The sequence below is a fragment of the Epinephelus moara genome, chromosome 4 (genome assembly GCF_006386435.1).
Source record: "Epinephelus moara isolate mb chromosome 4, YSFRI_EMoa_1.0, whole genome shotgun sequence".
NCBI classification, from domain to species: domain Eukaryota; kingdom Metazoa; phylum Chordata; class Actinopteri; order Perciformes; family Serranidae; genus Epinephelus; species Epinephelus moara.
The window spans coordinates 18,416,395-18,434,039 of NC_065509.1; the positions used below are offsets into that span (position 1 = coordinate 18,416,395).

Below are 17,645 nucleotides of genomic sequence, written 5' to 3' on the forward strand. Positions count from 1 at the left end.
ATTCCACCAATCGGAGCGGGCTTCAAGTGACACGTAACGTTCTGTCCACGCCCACCACCAATCACCACATGCAGTGACTCAGAACTGCATTGTTGATCCGTTTAGTTACTTGCACCTTTGTACTGAGTATTTCTATTTAATTCTGCACTATAATTATACTAACATATATATGCATACATCCTCCATTAGTGGACGTTTGTATCACACCTAGAGTGAGTATGAGAAATTGAAAGAGCAGCTGAATACCTTGTCATCATGGAGAATGACTGGATTATATTCCGTATCATTTATTATAGAGTGCTGCCATGTGATCACAGTGATCCTATACTACCTACCTGAAGTGAAAGGCTGGTGTCTTTTCATTCTATCTACCAAAAAGGTCAATCACGTGAGCCCCAAAGGCAGTGCAGTTTTGCCATCTTTTTATTTTTTATTATACTCATAGCCTGTGGCATCAATGACAGCATACAGTTGACAGACAATACAAAAACAAAAACTGCTTAGAAAATACTTACCTATGCCGTTCCTGGTTTGAGTGATTAAAAAACAAGAACAATTTCTCAACAGCTCTGACACCTAATGAATCCCAAGTTCCTTTGTCCAGCTTTGTCCAATCAACTTTACAAGCAAAGTGTGACATCGAACAGGAAAACAGCCACAACATATTCCTTGGTTGACAACAAAAATTGGTAAAAGTTGGCATTTAGCAAGGGGAAGAAGTCTCCACTTTAAACCTTATTCTTTAAAACTTCCACATCTACTCATTGCAGTAATTTTGTGACAGTTTAAGACAAAGTAAAGAGCAGCTGCAATCTAGGTTTTACAATTGTACGTTAAAGCTGATGGAACTGGAGTCAGGTACAATGCTCGGCATGATGACTTGAGACCTGCCTCCTATTTTTAATCTCTACTCTAGATCCAGCTTTTATAAAATTGTGACTTTTGCTTTGATGAGACATTTGGACGTTTTGAAAACTGTTGCTAAGTTTGGTGTACCGAGCTTTGGTCTATTCAGATGCTTTCAGTTGTGTGACTTTGCAAAAATTCACTCCACATCTTTTCCTTAACTGCTTGGAAAACTTCAAGAAAATAATGTCTCCCCCAGGATAAAACAATATTTGATCAGTTTTAACATCTTCTCTTTTCTGACTAAATGATACATGGGAAAAGGAGCTGGGGCTCAAGCTTGGCATAAAAAAAAAAATCAACTCCGCTTGTACATGTGCTCAAGTGGTATCGACTGTACTAAGGGCAGGCTGAAGAAATAGTTTCTTTGCAAGGACGATTCTTGTTTAAAGATTTTTCTCTTTTCTCCACTTAGAAAAAAATAATGTGACAGATTTCAGAGCTTGAAACTCCTTTCACTCCTACATTAACTCTTAACTTCAACAGACATTTAATCCAATCAATACCGCTCTATCATTGTTTCTTTTTCCTTTTCTCATCTGTCACTCGAGGAAGTGTATTTTGTACCCCCTTAGATGTGTGACACAATGGACAGGCGGACGAATGGAGGGTGATGGGTGCGTTTTGTGCTGTCTGTTTCTGTTTGTTTATGGGTTGAAAGCAATTTAACATGTCAGAAAACTGTCAGACTTCTTATTTGCAGTTAGTATCTGTACTGTCTGTAGCATGCTTTGAAGTTTGTTTAATAAACACATAAAAAAAAGTTACAATTGTCAGGGTTCAACAATGTCCTCTTAAAACACACGACACTCTTAATCCATTTATAAATAGATCGACAAGTAATGACGGCTGGGCATTCTCTCCACAAGCTGCAGTTAGTCCTGTATGCACACTGACAGGAGAAAAATAAAATCCACTGATCAAGGTACTGAAGGGAAGCAGGGCATTCACAATCCTCTCATGCTCACCAAATATACTGTGTTTTAGCACAAGAGTCTCAGATAGGGTGCCTGAAAGTCTCAGGCTGCATCTGGCTCAGGAAATGCAGATGTGTGACGCAACAACGGATGTGATGGGGGGGAAAAAATGTGTACATCTGTTGGCTCCTTCACAAATAAGAGTCCAATTAATAGTAAATGACAGTGATGGAGACAATCACTGAGGAAGAGGGCTGGAGTGGACACTGGCCATTCCAAGCAAGGGTGCTGATAATGGTTAAAAAAAAAAAAAAAAAAAAAAAAAAAAAAAGACAGTGAGGAAATGGTTGGGGTACAAGGGGAAAAGAAATCAGCAATTTCCAGTTCAGGCATTCTCACTGGTCTCTACTGAGTGGATTTTGACCAGGTGTTCCGGCTTGTTGCCATTGCTATGGTGATCCCACATCTGCAGGTAAAGCCTCTCCAGGTCCATTGTGTACTGCTTGGTGTTGAAAAGGGGGCTGCAGATCCGCTGCTTCCAGACGCGCGCTCTGACCATCTTCAGGCTGAAGCAGACAAAGAAAATGGTCAGACTTCAGAGTTTATTAACAGTTTTTTTTAAGATGTCAGATTAAATTGTACTTACTATTCCATGTCAGAGCCCAGTTTGACTGCTATGTCCTCATACTCCTGACGACTGTGGGCTATTAGCTCAGGGCAGCCCAGACAGCTGAGTTGTGAGGCAGCCACACGGGAAGCGAGGGTTTCACCTTTACCAAGAGATTTTACAATTAAAAAGCAGCCTTCATTTGAATTGTTTCAACATATACAACTTATTTTGTTATAAGAAATGAGACATTTTTAAATGTGTAAAATGGCTGTATTGACTAAAACATTTGTATTCCATTAGCAACCAATGCTTCTGAGTCTGCTTTGTCACCCTAATTTACTAACCTGGCATGGTGACCATGGGCGTTCCAGCCCAGAGAACATCCATGCCTGTGGTGTGACCGTTGCACAGAGGAGTGTCCAGGCACACATCGGCCAGCTGGCCCCTTCTCACATGCTCCTCCTTGGGGGCCACCGGAGAGAAGATGATGCGGGAGCCAGGCAGACCCATGTTCTGAGCGTACTGCTGGATGTTGGGCTCGCCGACAGCTGGGAAGCGAAGAAGCCACAGCACACTGTTGGGCACACGCTTTAGGATCTGCAGAGAGAGAGAGACGGGAGTTTTACAGCTGACTATCTACATGAAGAAACACACAAAGCTGTTTTAACCACTGCTGTCCAACTTACATTGGCCCACATCTGAAGAGTAGGGGGATCAATCTTGTAGAGCTGGTTGAAGTTGCAGTAGACGATGGAGTCCTCTGGGAGACCATACTGGGAGCGGGTTGTCACGACAATTGTGCGTGGCACCTCTTCACCAGTGGCAGCTTTGTTGTTGATCTAAAATGAAGGATAAAACAGTATTTTTTAGAGGTAGAGTGGTCTCAAGTCTACAGTGTGATAAGTCTCTGAGCCCACTGGTAAGAATTCTGTTTGAAGAGCCTAGATAGTATCATTCATTTTACAGCCGATCCATAGTGCCACCACTTCCCTCACCAACAAATCTGTGCTTCCACCTCACATAGACATCATACCTGTAAGGACACAGTCTCAGAGACTACAACTGCATCTGCTGAAAAGATCTGGGAAGGTAGTAGGCTACATTAAACTGCTGCTCTTGCCTTGTTTCTGCATTTCTACCCATGCTATACCCCTTAAGATTTACATTTACATGGACAGATGTGTCCAAGTTACACATACCTGTGTGGTGGCCAGGCCATTGCTGACAGTGAAGCCATTGATTGTGACCTGGATTTGGCCTTGGTTGATCATGTTGATGATTGCTTCAGCTGCTGTGTTCATGGGGATTACGGGCATGGACAGAGCTCCATTTGTGTCCCCAGCAGATTCCTGGTTGTTGTCACACTTCATCTGGTCACAGAAGACAGTTTCAACTCAAATACCAAATCATTCAACAATAATTTTGACTGCATAGTTCATATTCACAAGTTTTAATGCTTTTAACACCGAAAATCTTTTATATAAATGAGCAGACATTGGCCAAGATTTTCTTATTAGCAAATGCTAAGGAAAGAAATGTCTGATTTTTTTTTTTTTTTTTAAAGATGATTCTTAGTCAACAATAAAACATGAACAGTCAAACACTGCCATCTAGAGGTCCAAAACCTAACTATAGTGCACCACTTATACTAAATGAAGTGATTTTCCAATAACACACTTTAAACGATTTGCTTCTTGGGGAAATTCTCTCAACTCACCATTATCACTTTAACATCTGGCAGACTGTCCAAGAAGGCCTTCAGATCAATACCATTAAGAACGATGCGGTTGTCAAAGATGTGTCCATTAGATTTGAAATCAATCACAGCCTTTTTCTGTGGATCAAAAATAGAAAACATATGTCACAAACACCCCGATTAGATTTTGTTTTCTTTTGGTTTTGTTTCTTCAAATACGATACAGAAACAGCAGGAATGGGAGGATGGACAAACCTTGAGGTGAGGGAACATGTTGGCGTGGTCACCGATGAAGAAAGTATGGGGCATGTAGGCCAGTTTCTCAGAATACTGCTCAGCTACTTCCAAAGGTGACGTCTCCTTGTCAGAGATGATGTAGTCCATGAAAGGAGCCCCACTGGTTCCAGGGTAACCCAGCCACATAGTCTGTTGACATCAGATTAATATGACTGTGGAGATGCAATTGTTTTGCACAGTTGATGGCCATCCATAAACTATAACTGTGTCAATCATAAATCGCACGCAGCGCTCACCTGAATGGGGGCAGGGCGAAGGGCAAACAGCTCATTTCGGGCTCCCTTGGTGTATCCGTTCATGTTGACCAGGATGTGGATTCCATCCTGGTGAATACGATCGGCTGCCTTGCCATTGCAAGGAATCTGCAGGAAAGAGGAACCAGTATCAGTGAAAATTTTCTTGTTAAAATGCCCAGCCAGTAAAAAATCCACATCCTTAAGATTAATAAACACTATGTAAATATGCAAACAGTTACCTGCGAGAGGTCTGTGAAATGATGAGCCTCTGCAACCACTTTCACACGGAAGTTGGTACTATCATCAGGGCTGAGCGCATAGCAGAACACCTTGAGGAAACAAAAAACAAGTACAGACTCGTACATTAACATCACAGTATATACACAAAACTTATCAACCATTTTAGTCAACCCTTGTATCACTGACTGGCAAGACCATACATTGTCATAAGAGTTATACACACTTGTCCTGTCAAGTTTGTCATTCCTTGAATTAAAATGACAATACAGATCCCATACCTCAAATTTCTCAGGATTGTGCATTCCAGGAATGGACTGCATCAGGTGAGAAGTTGGGTGGTTGCCAAAGTCAGAGCTGACGTAGCCAATGCGCAGACGTCCACTGCTGGATTTCAGATCCTTCGGATGCTCAAAGGCAGGTTTGTGCAGTGCGTTAATCTGTAAAAAAAAAATGCAACAGTGTGAGAATACAACATCAGCAGGATAATTAATTGTAGTTTGACTGAGTTACATACACTTAAGCAATAGTGGACTAACACCAACCCGTGAACAACAACGTATTTATCTAAAATTACGTCCAACCTTAAACCACTCCCCCATTCCTGCAAGCAACCCATTCACCACCACCTCTTCATCTCCAAAGTTAAATACGTCCGGTATCTTGCCCATCCCTTACCTTCCCCATATCCCTGCAGAAAGCCACTGCCATCACCAGCCACCTTCCATCCCCCCCAAAAATGAATTGAAGTTTACTTGCTTTGATCAGTGCGTGTACCTTGTCCAGGCAAAGGTTTCCGTGGCGCTCGGCAATGGCCTTGCGGAAGCCGTGAGAGAGTGGATACAGCATGCTGTGGTGTGGGTGCACTGAGGGCAAGCGGTTCTTGTCCAGCTGGTCAGCCACGATGCTCACAAGCTTCTTCATCCGCTCATCATAATCTGTCCAGTCACACACAATCTGGGAGAGTAGCAGGAATTAGAGAAGTTAGAAAATTAACTGCCAAGTACAAGGGAGAAAAAAAAGACTATTATATGTATTGGAAATATTTGACAAAAATGGCATATACAAACCTGCAGGCAATGTGCCAGGTTGCAGTACGCATCAGGGAAGTCTGGCTTGAGTTTCAAGGCTGTGCGGTAAGATGCAATGGCCTCTGGGATGTTTCCAGAATCCTAATGGTCAAGGGAAACATTAGAATACAAATCAAAATGCATGAAGGCACATAAACAGGAAGTTAAGTGCCACCCTACATATAGAATTTTACCGAGCATGGAGACATCTCTCAGTACATTGTCACTGACTGATTCCTTTGGTGATGTGACACAACTCTGAACATATCCAGTCATCATTACTTCAAACATGAAGGGAATGACTATTAAAATTAAGAATCATTCCTACCTTGTGGATGGAGGCCAAATTGCTGTGAGCATCAGCAAAGGCAGGGTTGATCTGGATGGCACGGGTGTAGCATTGTAGTGCTCCCTGTACATCCTGCATTTCCTTCAGTGTATTGCCCATGTTGGAGTAGGCATCAGCAAATGTGGGGCTGATTCTAAAACCAAACAGGAACACTGTTTTAACACTTGAGTAACGACACTACTCAACTGTAATATGTCTTGTAAAATATTCTACCTAGCCTCAGTTGACTTATGACAGTATACTTTATAAGAGTATCAGGTGTTTTTGCTTTAACCATTGTAGAATAATATTAAATTTATCCAAGTCAGCAGGTAACTGTAACATAGATTTACAAACCTGATGGCCTCTTTGTAGTGCATGAGGGCCTCCTGGAGTTTACCCTGCTGCTGCAGGACACTGGCAAGGTTAGAATGAGCTGCTGCAAACTCTGGGAACACCTGAAGAAAAAACAAAAAGGGTTAGCAAGAAGAACAGTATAGAAATGCAATGCTCACATTTACAGCGATCTTTTTGAACAGACCAGATAATATCAGGTGACTCTTAACTCACCTCTAGTGCTTTTCTGTAGAGCTGAACTGCCTCCTCAATGTTGCCCTGCTCACGCTTGATATTGGCCAAGTTGTTGAGAGAGTCTGCATGGGTTGGACACAAACGCAAGGCTGTGTTGTAGCACTCCTCTGCTTCAGACACCTGGGGAAAGACATTGGCATTTTAAAAGTTAAATTCAGTCGATGCTCACTGACTTAAAGAGACCTAACAACTATTTAAGATTGTCTTTACAGGGGACACACATAAAGTGCTGCCTTACATTGCCTTTCTCCTTCAGGGCGTTTGCCAGATTACAGTAGGCATCAGGGAAGTGGGGCTGCAGTTCAATAGCCCGACGGTAGGTGTCAATAGCCAGGTCAATGAGGCCTTGCTCATAGTAGACACAGGCCAGGTTTCCATGGACAACTGCATGGTTGGGGCTGAGACTCAGGGCTCTCAGGTATCCAGCCACCGCTCTGGAAACATGACACAAGGTGTGGATACAAGATAAGATCAATCTTTTACTGAAAATTTGAAATTGTGGTTATCTTCTTTTTAAATAACTTGTCACGGGCTATTAAAAAACATAGTCTAACATTGCTGACACATTTTAGGTGCAATAACTCTGCCCTACCTAAACAATGGTATGCCAAAAAAAAAAAACAGCTACAGGATCAACACAGACAAGAATGTAATGGAAAACAGGGTGTGGCGGGGTGGTGCTTTTAAAAGACAAAAGATTGACTATGAGTTCACAAAGGGAGTATTATATGGTCTACTGTGTCATGATTTGGACTCACCTGTCAAAGATGCGGGCTTCCTTCAGAACATTTCCTAAATTGATGTATGCATCAAGGAAATTTGGGTCCAGAGTCACAGCCTAAAATGGAAACCAAGCTTTAAAACATGGAACAACACAAGAATATACCAAGACAGAGAGCAGTCAGATTGACAAATGTTACAAAGAATTATGCAACTGACCTTTTCAAAATGGTGTATGGCCAACCATATCTCTCCTTGGGCATTAAACACACAGCCCAGGTTGCTCCAAGCCACTGCAAAGTTGGGCTGAGTCTCAATGGCTTTCAGGTAACAAGCCTTCAGTGGGTTTACAATGAAAAACCACAGGAAAGGAGTAGAAGAGGTAGAAAAGGGGGAGGTATAGTGTGTAGAGGGGGAGGATAGGGGATTGTAAAATAAAAACAAATAGAAGATTGAGAATAAAAGCAAGAAAAAACAAAAAGGGCAGAGAAAGCAAAATTAGTGACTATTCTCCACCATGGCAAAAAGTGAGTCTACAGCATGGGCTTGCGTGCGCACAATTCTGCCGCGCTAAGCTGCATTGCTTTTTCCTACGCTGCGCGGATCCAACCAACACCCTCACGTATGCCCTCATCCTTCAGTTATGACCACATTCTCGCAAAAAGTCGTGGTCCCCACATCAGGTACAGTTTGCTGCACTCTAATAATATCAACACTGATTAGTTAAATATAATTAGTTTTTAATATTATAAATGTCATAAATGTTGTATGTTTCATGTGGGATAATATCTCACAACCTGGGATGCTGGGCAGTTCGTGAAAGTGATGGTCCCTGTAATGCATGCGCAACAAACGCAGGCGCGAGGTGTGAGTCTATTGCCAACATCACCACCACAATGCACCATATAATGCTGTTTGCGCGACCTTGCTCCTGGCAAAGGTCGTTACTTTGCTGCTGCGCTCGCTGTATGGCCAGATAGGACAGCTGCAGACCAACAACCCCTGGTAGAACACCTGAAACACCAGACTGGCACACACTCAGCATCCATACAGTATCTCAGAAGGGGGAGGGGTCAACCAGTGGCTACACTGTAATGTTAAGACGGGGCATTTGGAGATTAACAGCCAATCAACAATATGCCTTTTTACACTGAATTCGTAAAAAGGTTTTACTGCACATGACAAAGTAAATGTTTAGAGGCCAATTATGTCTGAGATTTGGGGCATTTGGGAGCGAGGCTGGTTGTGGGTGGGGAGAGGTCCGCAACCAACAGGCCAAAGGGAGTGAGGGGGTGTGGGTCGCATGCTTGCGCTTTCCGCCTTTTTGGTCGCTTGGAGGATATCGCTGCGCAGCCCCTGCGCTACTGCAGACTCACAGCGCACTATCTGCATCATCATCAGAACGCTGCAACTCCAAATAAAGAAGGAAAAACAAAACAAAATAGGAAAAATAAACAACATGTAAGAGTTAGAGGGTTCTTACTTGTTTTTCACGATTATTGCTTCCAAATCCTAGCTTCTTTTTACTTCTACAGAATTGGGTAATTAGTATAGCATACTGTAAGAAATGCTTACTGTAATTTATTTTGCTAATTTTTTTTTTCTTTTGCTCTTCAAAGGAAGCCACAAGACAGAGGAGCATGAAGTGAGGTGGTTTTTCTTTTGTTGTCAGTTACAAACCCGTTACCATATTTTTGGACTTTGTCAGAGTGGTGGCCGCAGCTGGCTGGAAGAAGAGGAGAGGACTGAGGCTGCCCTAGTGTTCCTTTCCGCCAGGCACCTACGCAGGAATAGTGTCACCCACCTGAAACCTTCTAAATAACAATATCAGTTGTGGAAAAACCAAAAGAGACAAAATCAGAAAACAAGATCGTTAGTAAAAGTCTTCAAACAATACATTCTTTTTTAAAATATGGAAATAAAACAGGTTCTTCCAAATCACAACAAACATAAAACAGACTATTCTTAGTTTTCATTCATGCAATGAATGTTTCATTTCAAAGAAAACAAAAGAAATGCTTTATGGGTAACTGGGAGGGAAGAAAGGCTTTGATATGTTCCACATGTTAACAGTAAAATATAGATTTAGATCAAATTGGCTGGCTGTCCATCAATTCAGTTTTCATATCAAACTACAGGAGGGCAGTTACTGGCTTGATCTTGCCCAAATGAACTGATCCCATTTCTTTGGGAATAATATTACATATTTGAAGGAAAAGGGAAGAAGTATTAATCATTGCTTTTCTTTCATTCTTTTAGCATTTTCATAGAAGATTTTCAAATCTTTGATTTCTTTATCCTGGCCTGCTTTCTTGAATCCTGGCCAATGGGGTAGGGAGAAAAGTCTGTGGTGTAATTATTGGTATCTAGAAGCCTCCAAAGCTCTGAAATAAAGAAGTCATCGCTGTTGCTGCGCGTGCCTGTCTTTCTAACCCAGCATCTGACGCAGGAGGTGGAGTACAGATTGTGAGCTGTCTGCCTGACGACACTTGAACCATTTTAAGGCACTTGAGAATGTGCTCTGTCAAACCAACAGATTTACACGCTATTCAATCACAGTGGATATCAACATAGATAGCCAGCTGGGTGCAATTTTCATTATCAACCATAGTCAAAGACAGAATTAATGCATGTGTGCATGAAAAGCACAGTGGGGGTGTGCTTGAGCACTGACTGGGGATCAGAAGGGTCAGGAAGGCAGCTCTTAGCGCGCACACTCCACCAATCCTTAGCAAGCGCGCGGGGGGTGGAGCGACAGAGCAGGGGAGCTTGTGACTCCCTGATGCTCCTCCCCACTCCTTTACCCCCCTCTAGCACGAAATAAGATGGCCTGTAACCACTGAGACAACTCCACATCCTCACATTTGACCCAACCCAGGGAGCCCAGTTACAGTAGTGGACAGAAGCCTTAAAATGACAAAAGGAAGTGTAACCCACACTGGCAGCAACTGTACTGACAGCAAGAAACAAAGAGCAAGACCAAAAGCGTGTCATGGGGCACTCAAATAACCATACTGGAGTGTAGTGGTTAGGTTAGAAACCATCTTATCTTTTGCACTGCAAAGATAAACTAGCTTCTCATCAGTTCATATATTCTTCAAAGACCGAGCCAGCATTTTCCCTCCAAAATCTATATGAAAATGCATGGGCTGAGGTTCAATGACGACAATATAGATCAAATGTTTCAATTCAAAAACTCCAGCCTTTCTTCCTGAAAGGGGAGGAGCTGGCCTCTGGTAAAAAGTTGGGGTAAAGCAAAAGACATTGGGACTAAAAGTGATACAGGGTGGGGACAAATGTGATACATGTACTATACTGAAAAACAAAACAGATGAAGCTGTCTAAAAAGTAATCAACAAAAAATCTGTATACTATGATTATATATTTGAAAAAATACAAAAAAAAAAAAGGTTGCCTCTCATGGGTGTTAACTCATTGCCGTCCAATACCTCCAAAGGTTGTTTTTAAGTCAAATAGGGGTGAGAAGCTTACTGTAACTGAAATGAGAAAAAAGGTACCACGTCCTGTCCTTCGCTTGGCCGAGGATGTTGAAAGGAAAGGACTCAATTTGGCTCAAAAATGTCAAAAGGGAGAGAGGAACAATGTCTATGGCCTTAGTGGGGGGACACTAGAAACAAAAAAAATGTGTATTTGGAAAAAGAAAAGAAAAGAAAAAACAAAACTACAACAAAAATACAGACAACACATATATAAAACCACCAACGCGCTGTAACATACCTTGGCCTCCTCCAAACGTCCAAGGGCTTTAAGCAAGTTGCCCAAGTCACTGCGCACACAATACAGATCCTAGGTGGGGGAAAAATAAATAAATAAATTTAGTTTTACTGCTACAATAAACCACAGATCACGATCACAGATCATGTTTGCTTTACGAGCAGATGTGAGTTTGCTGTGAATTTAAAGAGTAACTTAACACCCCCGTCTTTGCTATCCTCCAGCGGTTTAATGTTTCACCTTACTGCAGTGAAAAACAGGTGTAGTCCCGGACCTTGGGACATCCCTGTTGACTGTGGTTACAGGTGCAACGGGGCCTATTTCTGACCACACTAAACCATGCCTACCAGTGATGAAAACACTGCTTTACAGCCTAGTGTTGAGTTACTCTTTCAGGATTTCATCAGATGGCATGTCACTTACAGGGTTGTACTGTAATGCAGACACATAAGCCTGCACTGCTCCCTCCATGTCCCCCGCGGCCACCAGAGCTGCTGCCAGGTTGATGTATCCGTCGATAAAATCTGGCTTCAGTCTCAGGGCATGGCGATAATGCTCTATGGCCTCCTGCAGTTGCCCACGCTCCTTGTACACGTTTCCCAGGTTGGAGTAGGCCTCGGCCAACAGCGGGTTCTGTTTGATGGCCAAGGTGCTGAAATGAGCAGACCTGTAGGGCCAGAATGGGCACAGAATGGTCACAAACCTGAGGAGAGTGGCTGGTAGCGTTGGCTCAGTGCCTTGTGCAGAAGCAGCAGCGATGTGCAAGTGGTGAAAAAGAGAAAGATGTTTCAAGGCAAATATCCTTAAAACGTTGACAACATTAATACATGACACACTATAACACATATTTCACAAACATTGTTTCAGTGTCCATGATGCAAAGTAATTAACATGCTGGCAGTATACTCCAAATAAAGATGTGTTTGCACAGACAAATGTTTCATATACAATGAAGAATATGCTCCATATTTCGCTTCAACTGTCCCAGTGTACATGCTTCACTACCTACTGCTAATTATTTTTACAACAATGAAAGATCACTCACCGAACTTCGATTTGTCTGTCCATTGTCTGGTCTGTCATATTCGTTTTAGGGCTTTATTTGACAGTAACACAACAACAAACTTAACTGAAATTACTTCGGAGTATACTGTCAGCATTGGGTACATTGAAGGAATAGAAAAGAACAAACAAGATTGAACATTTAAACCTGTAACTCGCAAGACCCGAAACCTTCACCAGGACACCTGCAAAGCAAGGGTATGGCCACCACCAGTGTTAGAGACATTGAGGGGACAGAGCGAGGCCACATTAAACCAAGCAAGAGGATTTCCAGAAGAACTCTCAGTTGTTGCATCTGACTCCCCAGAACAACTGTGCGCACTGAAAGCCACAGAGGACCCATTATTCACTTCCACGACACATTCTCAGTGTGCGTAGAGTCAGCCCCCCCACACCTCACCTGTCGAGTCTTCGGCATTGGAAGTGGATGGAGGACAGGAGCAGCAGCACGCCTGTGTTATCAGGCTCCTGTCTCCATAGCTGCATGCAGTGGCGCTCAGCTGCTTCAAAGTCCCCTGACTGATACTCCCGGTGCGCCAGCTCGGCCAACCCTTGGAAGGAAAGCATACGTTTTGTCGGTTCTGGAGCACCAACACAACCCAAGGAAGGGGGGAAACAACATGTTAGAGGTGATGGAAGAAATTAAAGCAGACAAATGAAAACAAAAAATAAAGAGATGACACTAATGCTGTCAAGGACAAATAATGGCTAAAATTTTGAACTCAACAGAAAACAAGGCAACGGGGAACATGAAGGGAGCTTTGAGAACAAGTGTTGAAATTTAAACAAATCTATAAGAATTTTACATTACGATTTCGATTCTTGGGGTCACAATTTGATTTTAAAAAATTAATTTCTTGTTCAATAAACACTTGCCTCTTTTTTCTGTATGACGAAATGTAAGAATTAGAAATAAGTGCTGACCACTTCTGGCAACATGTTTAAATTGACTGCATCTTCTTTAAAGAAATGAAACTACATATGTACTACTACATTATGTTTCACTTGTAAATTCTAAAGTGAAAATAATTTCAAAGGAGACCACTAAGCCGAAAGACCTTCTTCTTTTTTTTTTTTTTTTTTAAATAAAAAGGCATGAGATTTCATATAAACCCCAGTAATCAGGGTTTCCATCCACAAAGAAGTAAAAAGTAATACAAAGTTTGGCAACAAATTTCATGCATGAGATGGAAAAACAAACAGGGACAGGGATGTTACACTGGGAGAAATTTTCAGTTCTGGCAACACTTTGGATTTCACATGTAATAAGATGACTCAAAAGCTTGACAGGTCAGCTGTCAAGTCACATTTCAAGAACATACACCCTTAAAATAACAGATATGTGGGGTTATGAATATTGTTAGGTTTTCCTTTTGAATGAATATCATCATTTAACATCTTCATCTAAGCGTTTCTGGTTTTCACTACCAATTTTGCTGTGTTATGATATTTACCAGATTTTTTCAAGTTATTTCTATATTACCAACAGGCTCTGTGCCAAAACTGAAACAGCCAATTTTAGACGGACCTACAGGGTCACTTGAGGTCAAAGTATTAAGGGTGTGGCATTAACAACATGCAATAAACACATCATGCATGGTGTAAGTGTACACAAGGGTGGAGAAGGTCTAATGGAGACATCCAGCTGGGTTGCAGTGGATTCACATACCTGCAAACTGACACCATCATGTCTGAGCATACACTGACATCGCACTACATCAGGTTCATCCACTCATGACCATTACGTAATATTGCTTGTGAGTAACAAGGATGGATGATTTCAAGTACATAACGCCCCCAATCACAATGCGGCAATCACGCAAAATGCCAGTGAGGACCACACTGAGATGTATTGCCCACTGATCAGCTTCAGGGTGGGTGCAGACAAAAACACATTCATTAACCTTGGGCACCTGCGCCAAGCGGTTTTGTCGGCCAGTTTTACAAGCAGGACGCTGCAGGGCCCGCGTGATGTCGGTGGTAGTAACGAGAAACGTTAACTAATAACGTTAGATTTTATCAGTTATCAGTTCTGAAGATGGTGACGTTTTTAATATAGGAAGCCATTTTCTCTGGCCACTCGGTGAGCAAACAAATTACAATGGCATCTTGATGTAGCTCGAGCTAGCATACATGTTAGCTAACTAGCTACAATGCCGACCGTTGCTAAGCTAGGGCCTTTACCAAACGTTAACGTTATACACACACACACCTGTCAAAGCTTCACGTGTAACGTTAAACGTTAGTGCAACGTTTAACGTTATACACTTACACGTGGTCGTAAAATTGACACTCGTTAACTGTTTAAAAGATTCATTAACTAGTTACAACCTGCTACCTGTCAACATTAGCTATGCTAACTTTCGCTAACATACCAATAACGTACAGTTAGCGTCAGACCGAAGCTACAATATGAACATCGATAAACTGGGCCCACGTTGTAAATGCCATCATATTCAGTTATGTGATGCGAAAGGTTGAATGTACAGTAAACCTAGCACATTTATTATATTATTTTTAATAAACATTGGCTACTTGCCAGCCTCCAGCTCAATCGCTCGTTAGCTAACGTTAACGCAGCAACGCAAGATGAGATTGTCTTGACAGCTTGGCACGCTACTTTCCATTTAACGTCTGCTACATTAAAATAAACCAACCTGTGCTGTCAGCCACGTTTCCCACTGAGGTCGCCATCTCCTCAGTCTTCGTGTCTTGCACGGTGGTCGTCAATGTGTCTTCTGGTGGGTTACAGTTTCAGAGAAAAATGTGCGACGAGCAGTCGTCTTTGTCGGCTGCGAACATCAAACACGTTGCCAGACGAGCTAAGCTAACCTAAATTTTGATTTACCGCTCCCCGTACAGCGCTTAATAAATATACTGCAGTGGTCAGTGTAAATGCTGGAAATAATTACCAACCTCGCTACAATAATTAATAATTAAATTTTTACTAGCATTAAATATACGGTAGATTCGCGCTTCAAGCTGGTTTCCTCCTCACAACAAAGCTGCTGTAGAACATAAAATGGCGAAATGGGTGGAACTTATTTTTTAAGAGGAACTAGATCCCCGCATCGCCATTACGAATAAACGTCCGTATGGATTTATAATAAAGGTCATATTAGTAGAATAATAATTAATCGGATGTGTGCTTGAAGTATGGTTTGCTTACCGTGTGTTATAACTACGGTTTATGACGTAAATAAACGATTACAAGTGATATAGCGCGGAAGAACACATTGGCACAGTGAGAGAGTGCAAGGATTTTCTGGAAAAAGGCATCATCATCATCAGTCGTTCAAAGATTCATGATGGCATGATTTCCATGTTGATTACATCATGGCATCACATCTAAATATGTCTGACATGCAAAAGTCTGCTGCAGTCTATAAGGTAACAGACCAATGGAATATTTACAGGATAGTCATATGATTCAATAATGAATTGAATCACAGTGCTCTAATATGCAGGCTAGACCTGCATGTAGTGAGCTGTGGATTCACATTGGAAAATGTAGGTTACCTTTACACATCTATGTGCACAAGCTGTGGAATATAGGTTACACCATATTTTGCCTGTTTTGACATGTGTAGGCCCAGACAAATGCAGAGAGGTAGCTTTGTGGTAGTGCTCTGGCATTTAGAAACAGCACAAGCAGTGCAAGACTACCAAAAGTAAAGGAGGCAAACATACTGTAATGTGCACCGTTTTGTGTGGGTAACATGCACAGCCATGCATTTCTTTACCACATTAATTAAACAGCACATAACTCCATATATAATGCATTGGCAACCATGCAAGTTAATGTAATTGCTTTATTTCACTGTGCTGTTTGGTGTTAAATATTCTAGTGTCTAGGGGCATGCAGCACTGCCCTAGGTGCAGTTTGAGCCTCATGCAGAACCTTGCCTTTGTGTAACAATTTTGTTAATCTGTTTTTGAATCTGTGGCTCAGCCAAACTGTATAAGGATAGGCATACTACTCAGCTGTAAAAGTATTGTAGCCTGTGTGGGCCTCTGTGCAGATGGTATGCAAGATTCATAATCACCAACAGAGGGCAACCTTTGTAAAGCTATTGTAAAGAAAGATTTCTGGACTCTGCAAAGTGACTTTGGACATGAGTTTACCTCAGATTTTGTCATTTCTGCAGGTCCAACATATGTGATATACCTGCCTGTAGTCAACAAGAAGATTCCCTGGGTTGTGATATGGTGTTTGTTTTCAACTGTTAAATAGTTGGTGAACATTTCACACCACTGATAGAGTTTTATTTCAAACATCAGTAAATATTCAGTTAAAACCTTAATTATAGGCAACACAGACCCTCATTATTCACATTATCTCTTTAGTTCATTCATGTTTGACACACGTCAGTTTTAGGGATGTGGCCCGTAAAGTGATAGTCATTAACATGCCATTCTGCCCTGAAGATGTTGAAAAGGGGGCTACTGCTTGCTGCACCTCAGTTTTTTCCCATAGTCCCTCTATGGGAAAGTAGTTGACATCATTGCCCATGTTGGCTTTGCTCTGTGTGCTCAAAGCATGCATAGGGCGCAGGGTTTGTGTACTCTTCCATGCGTTCCTCTCCTTTGCTCTCGCTCTTCACACTGCTTAGCGGTCACTTGTGCACAGAATGATGTCATGGTCACTGTGTGTCTATGGCAATTGCATCTGACATGCTTTATCTTTGTGCAGGCTACAGTCACTAGGAAGGCGGTCAGGGTGAACGCATCTTCTCCTGCCTAAAGGGTCGGTGACAGCTCTCCACAACAGACCCTGCTTTCACACGAGCTATTTTAGGAAGCACGTGAGAGCAAGAGGTTCATTCACTCACAGGTCAATTTAGACCGGGCTGTTGTTAAAAATCTCAGCATAGCCTGGAGATATCGGGAGTTTGTTGTGCTGTTTAATTGCCAGGCCAGAATATTCTGCCACTAAATGACTGGCCTAAATTATTTCAGCCCATTTATTTTAGGAGAAGATCCAATGAAAGCTGATGACCCACATTGTTAGCAGTGTTTTGGAATGCTCTCCTAGATACTTGAATGGGGTTGCTTTGGGATACAGAGGGAGTTATTTGTTCATTAGTTAGTTATTTTTTGCTCCATTCAGTGACTCATAACTGAAAACTGTTCATGTCTTACAGTGCGTGAGCTCAGAAAAATTTCACTGTGTGAGGGAATTTTCTTTTGCTCGCACACATCTGGAACAGTCATCATGGACGCCAGCAATACCCATCCAC

The 17,645-nt window shown here is 42.0% G+C and overlaps 1 protein-coding gene across 5 annotated transcripts; it reads right to left on the reverse strand.

Annotated features, from left to right (window-relative positions):
- Nucleotides 1–400: 400 nt before the first annotated feature.
- Nucleotides 401–15,425, reverse strand: ogt.1 (O-linked N-acetylglucosamine (GlcNAc) transferase, tandem duplicate 1). 5 transcript variants are annotated; one of them, XM_050041615.1, is made up of 22 exons: nt 15,063–15,425; nt 12,806–12,956; nt 11,767–12,010; nt 11,347–11,415; nt 7,828–7,944; nt 7,647–7,726; nt 7,127–7,322; nt 6,868–7,008; nt 6,655–6,755; nt 6,298–6,451; nt 5,970–6,071; nt 5,677–5,856; nt 5,181–5,339; nt 4,902–4,991; nt 4,663–4,788; nt 4,385–4,555; nt 4,151–4,267; nt 3,633–3,803; nt 3,120–3,272; nt 2,778–3,030; nt 2,470–2,593; nt 401–2,389 (listed from the first exon to the last, which is right to left on the reverse strand). In XM_050041615.1, exons 1-22 carry the CDS (start codon nt 15,097–15,099, stop codon nt 2,209–2,211), a joined length of 3,117 nt encoding a protein of 1,038 aa, XP_049897572.1. In that variant the 5' UTR covers nt 15,100–15,425; the 3' UTR covers nt 401–2,208. The 5 variants fall into 5 exon arrangements, with proteins under 5 accessions (XP_049897572.1, XP_049897571.1, XP_049897570.1 ...); XM_050041614.1 differs by having other exon boundaries at nt 5,659–5,856; XM_050041613.1 differs by having other exon boundaries at nt 12,806–12,986.
- Between the last annotated feature and the right edge of the window lie 2,220 nt (nt 15,426–17,645).

Coding starts and splice junctions, on each gene's coding strand:
- ogt.1 (XM_050041612.1), bottom strand. CDS start 15,099: ATGGCGACCTCAGTGGGAAACGTGGCTGACAGCACAG. Junction 7,945..11,346: donor GACGTTTGGAGGAGGCCAAG/GTATGTTACAGC, acceptor AACCCACTGAAG/GCTTGTTACCTGAAAGCCAT. Junction 4,556..4,662: donor TTCGCCCTGCCCCCATTCAG/GTGAGCGCTGCG, acceptor TGATGTCAACAG/ACTATGTGGCTGGGTTACCC.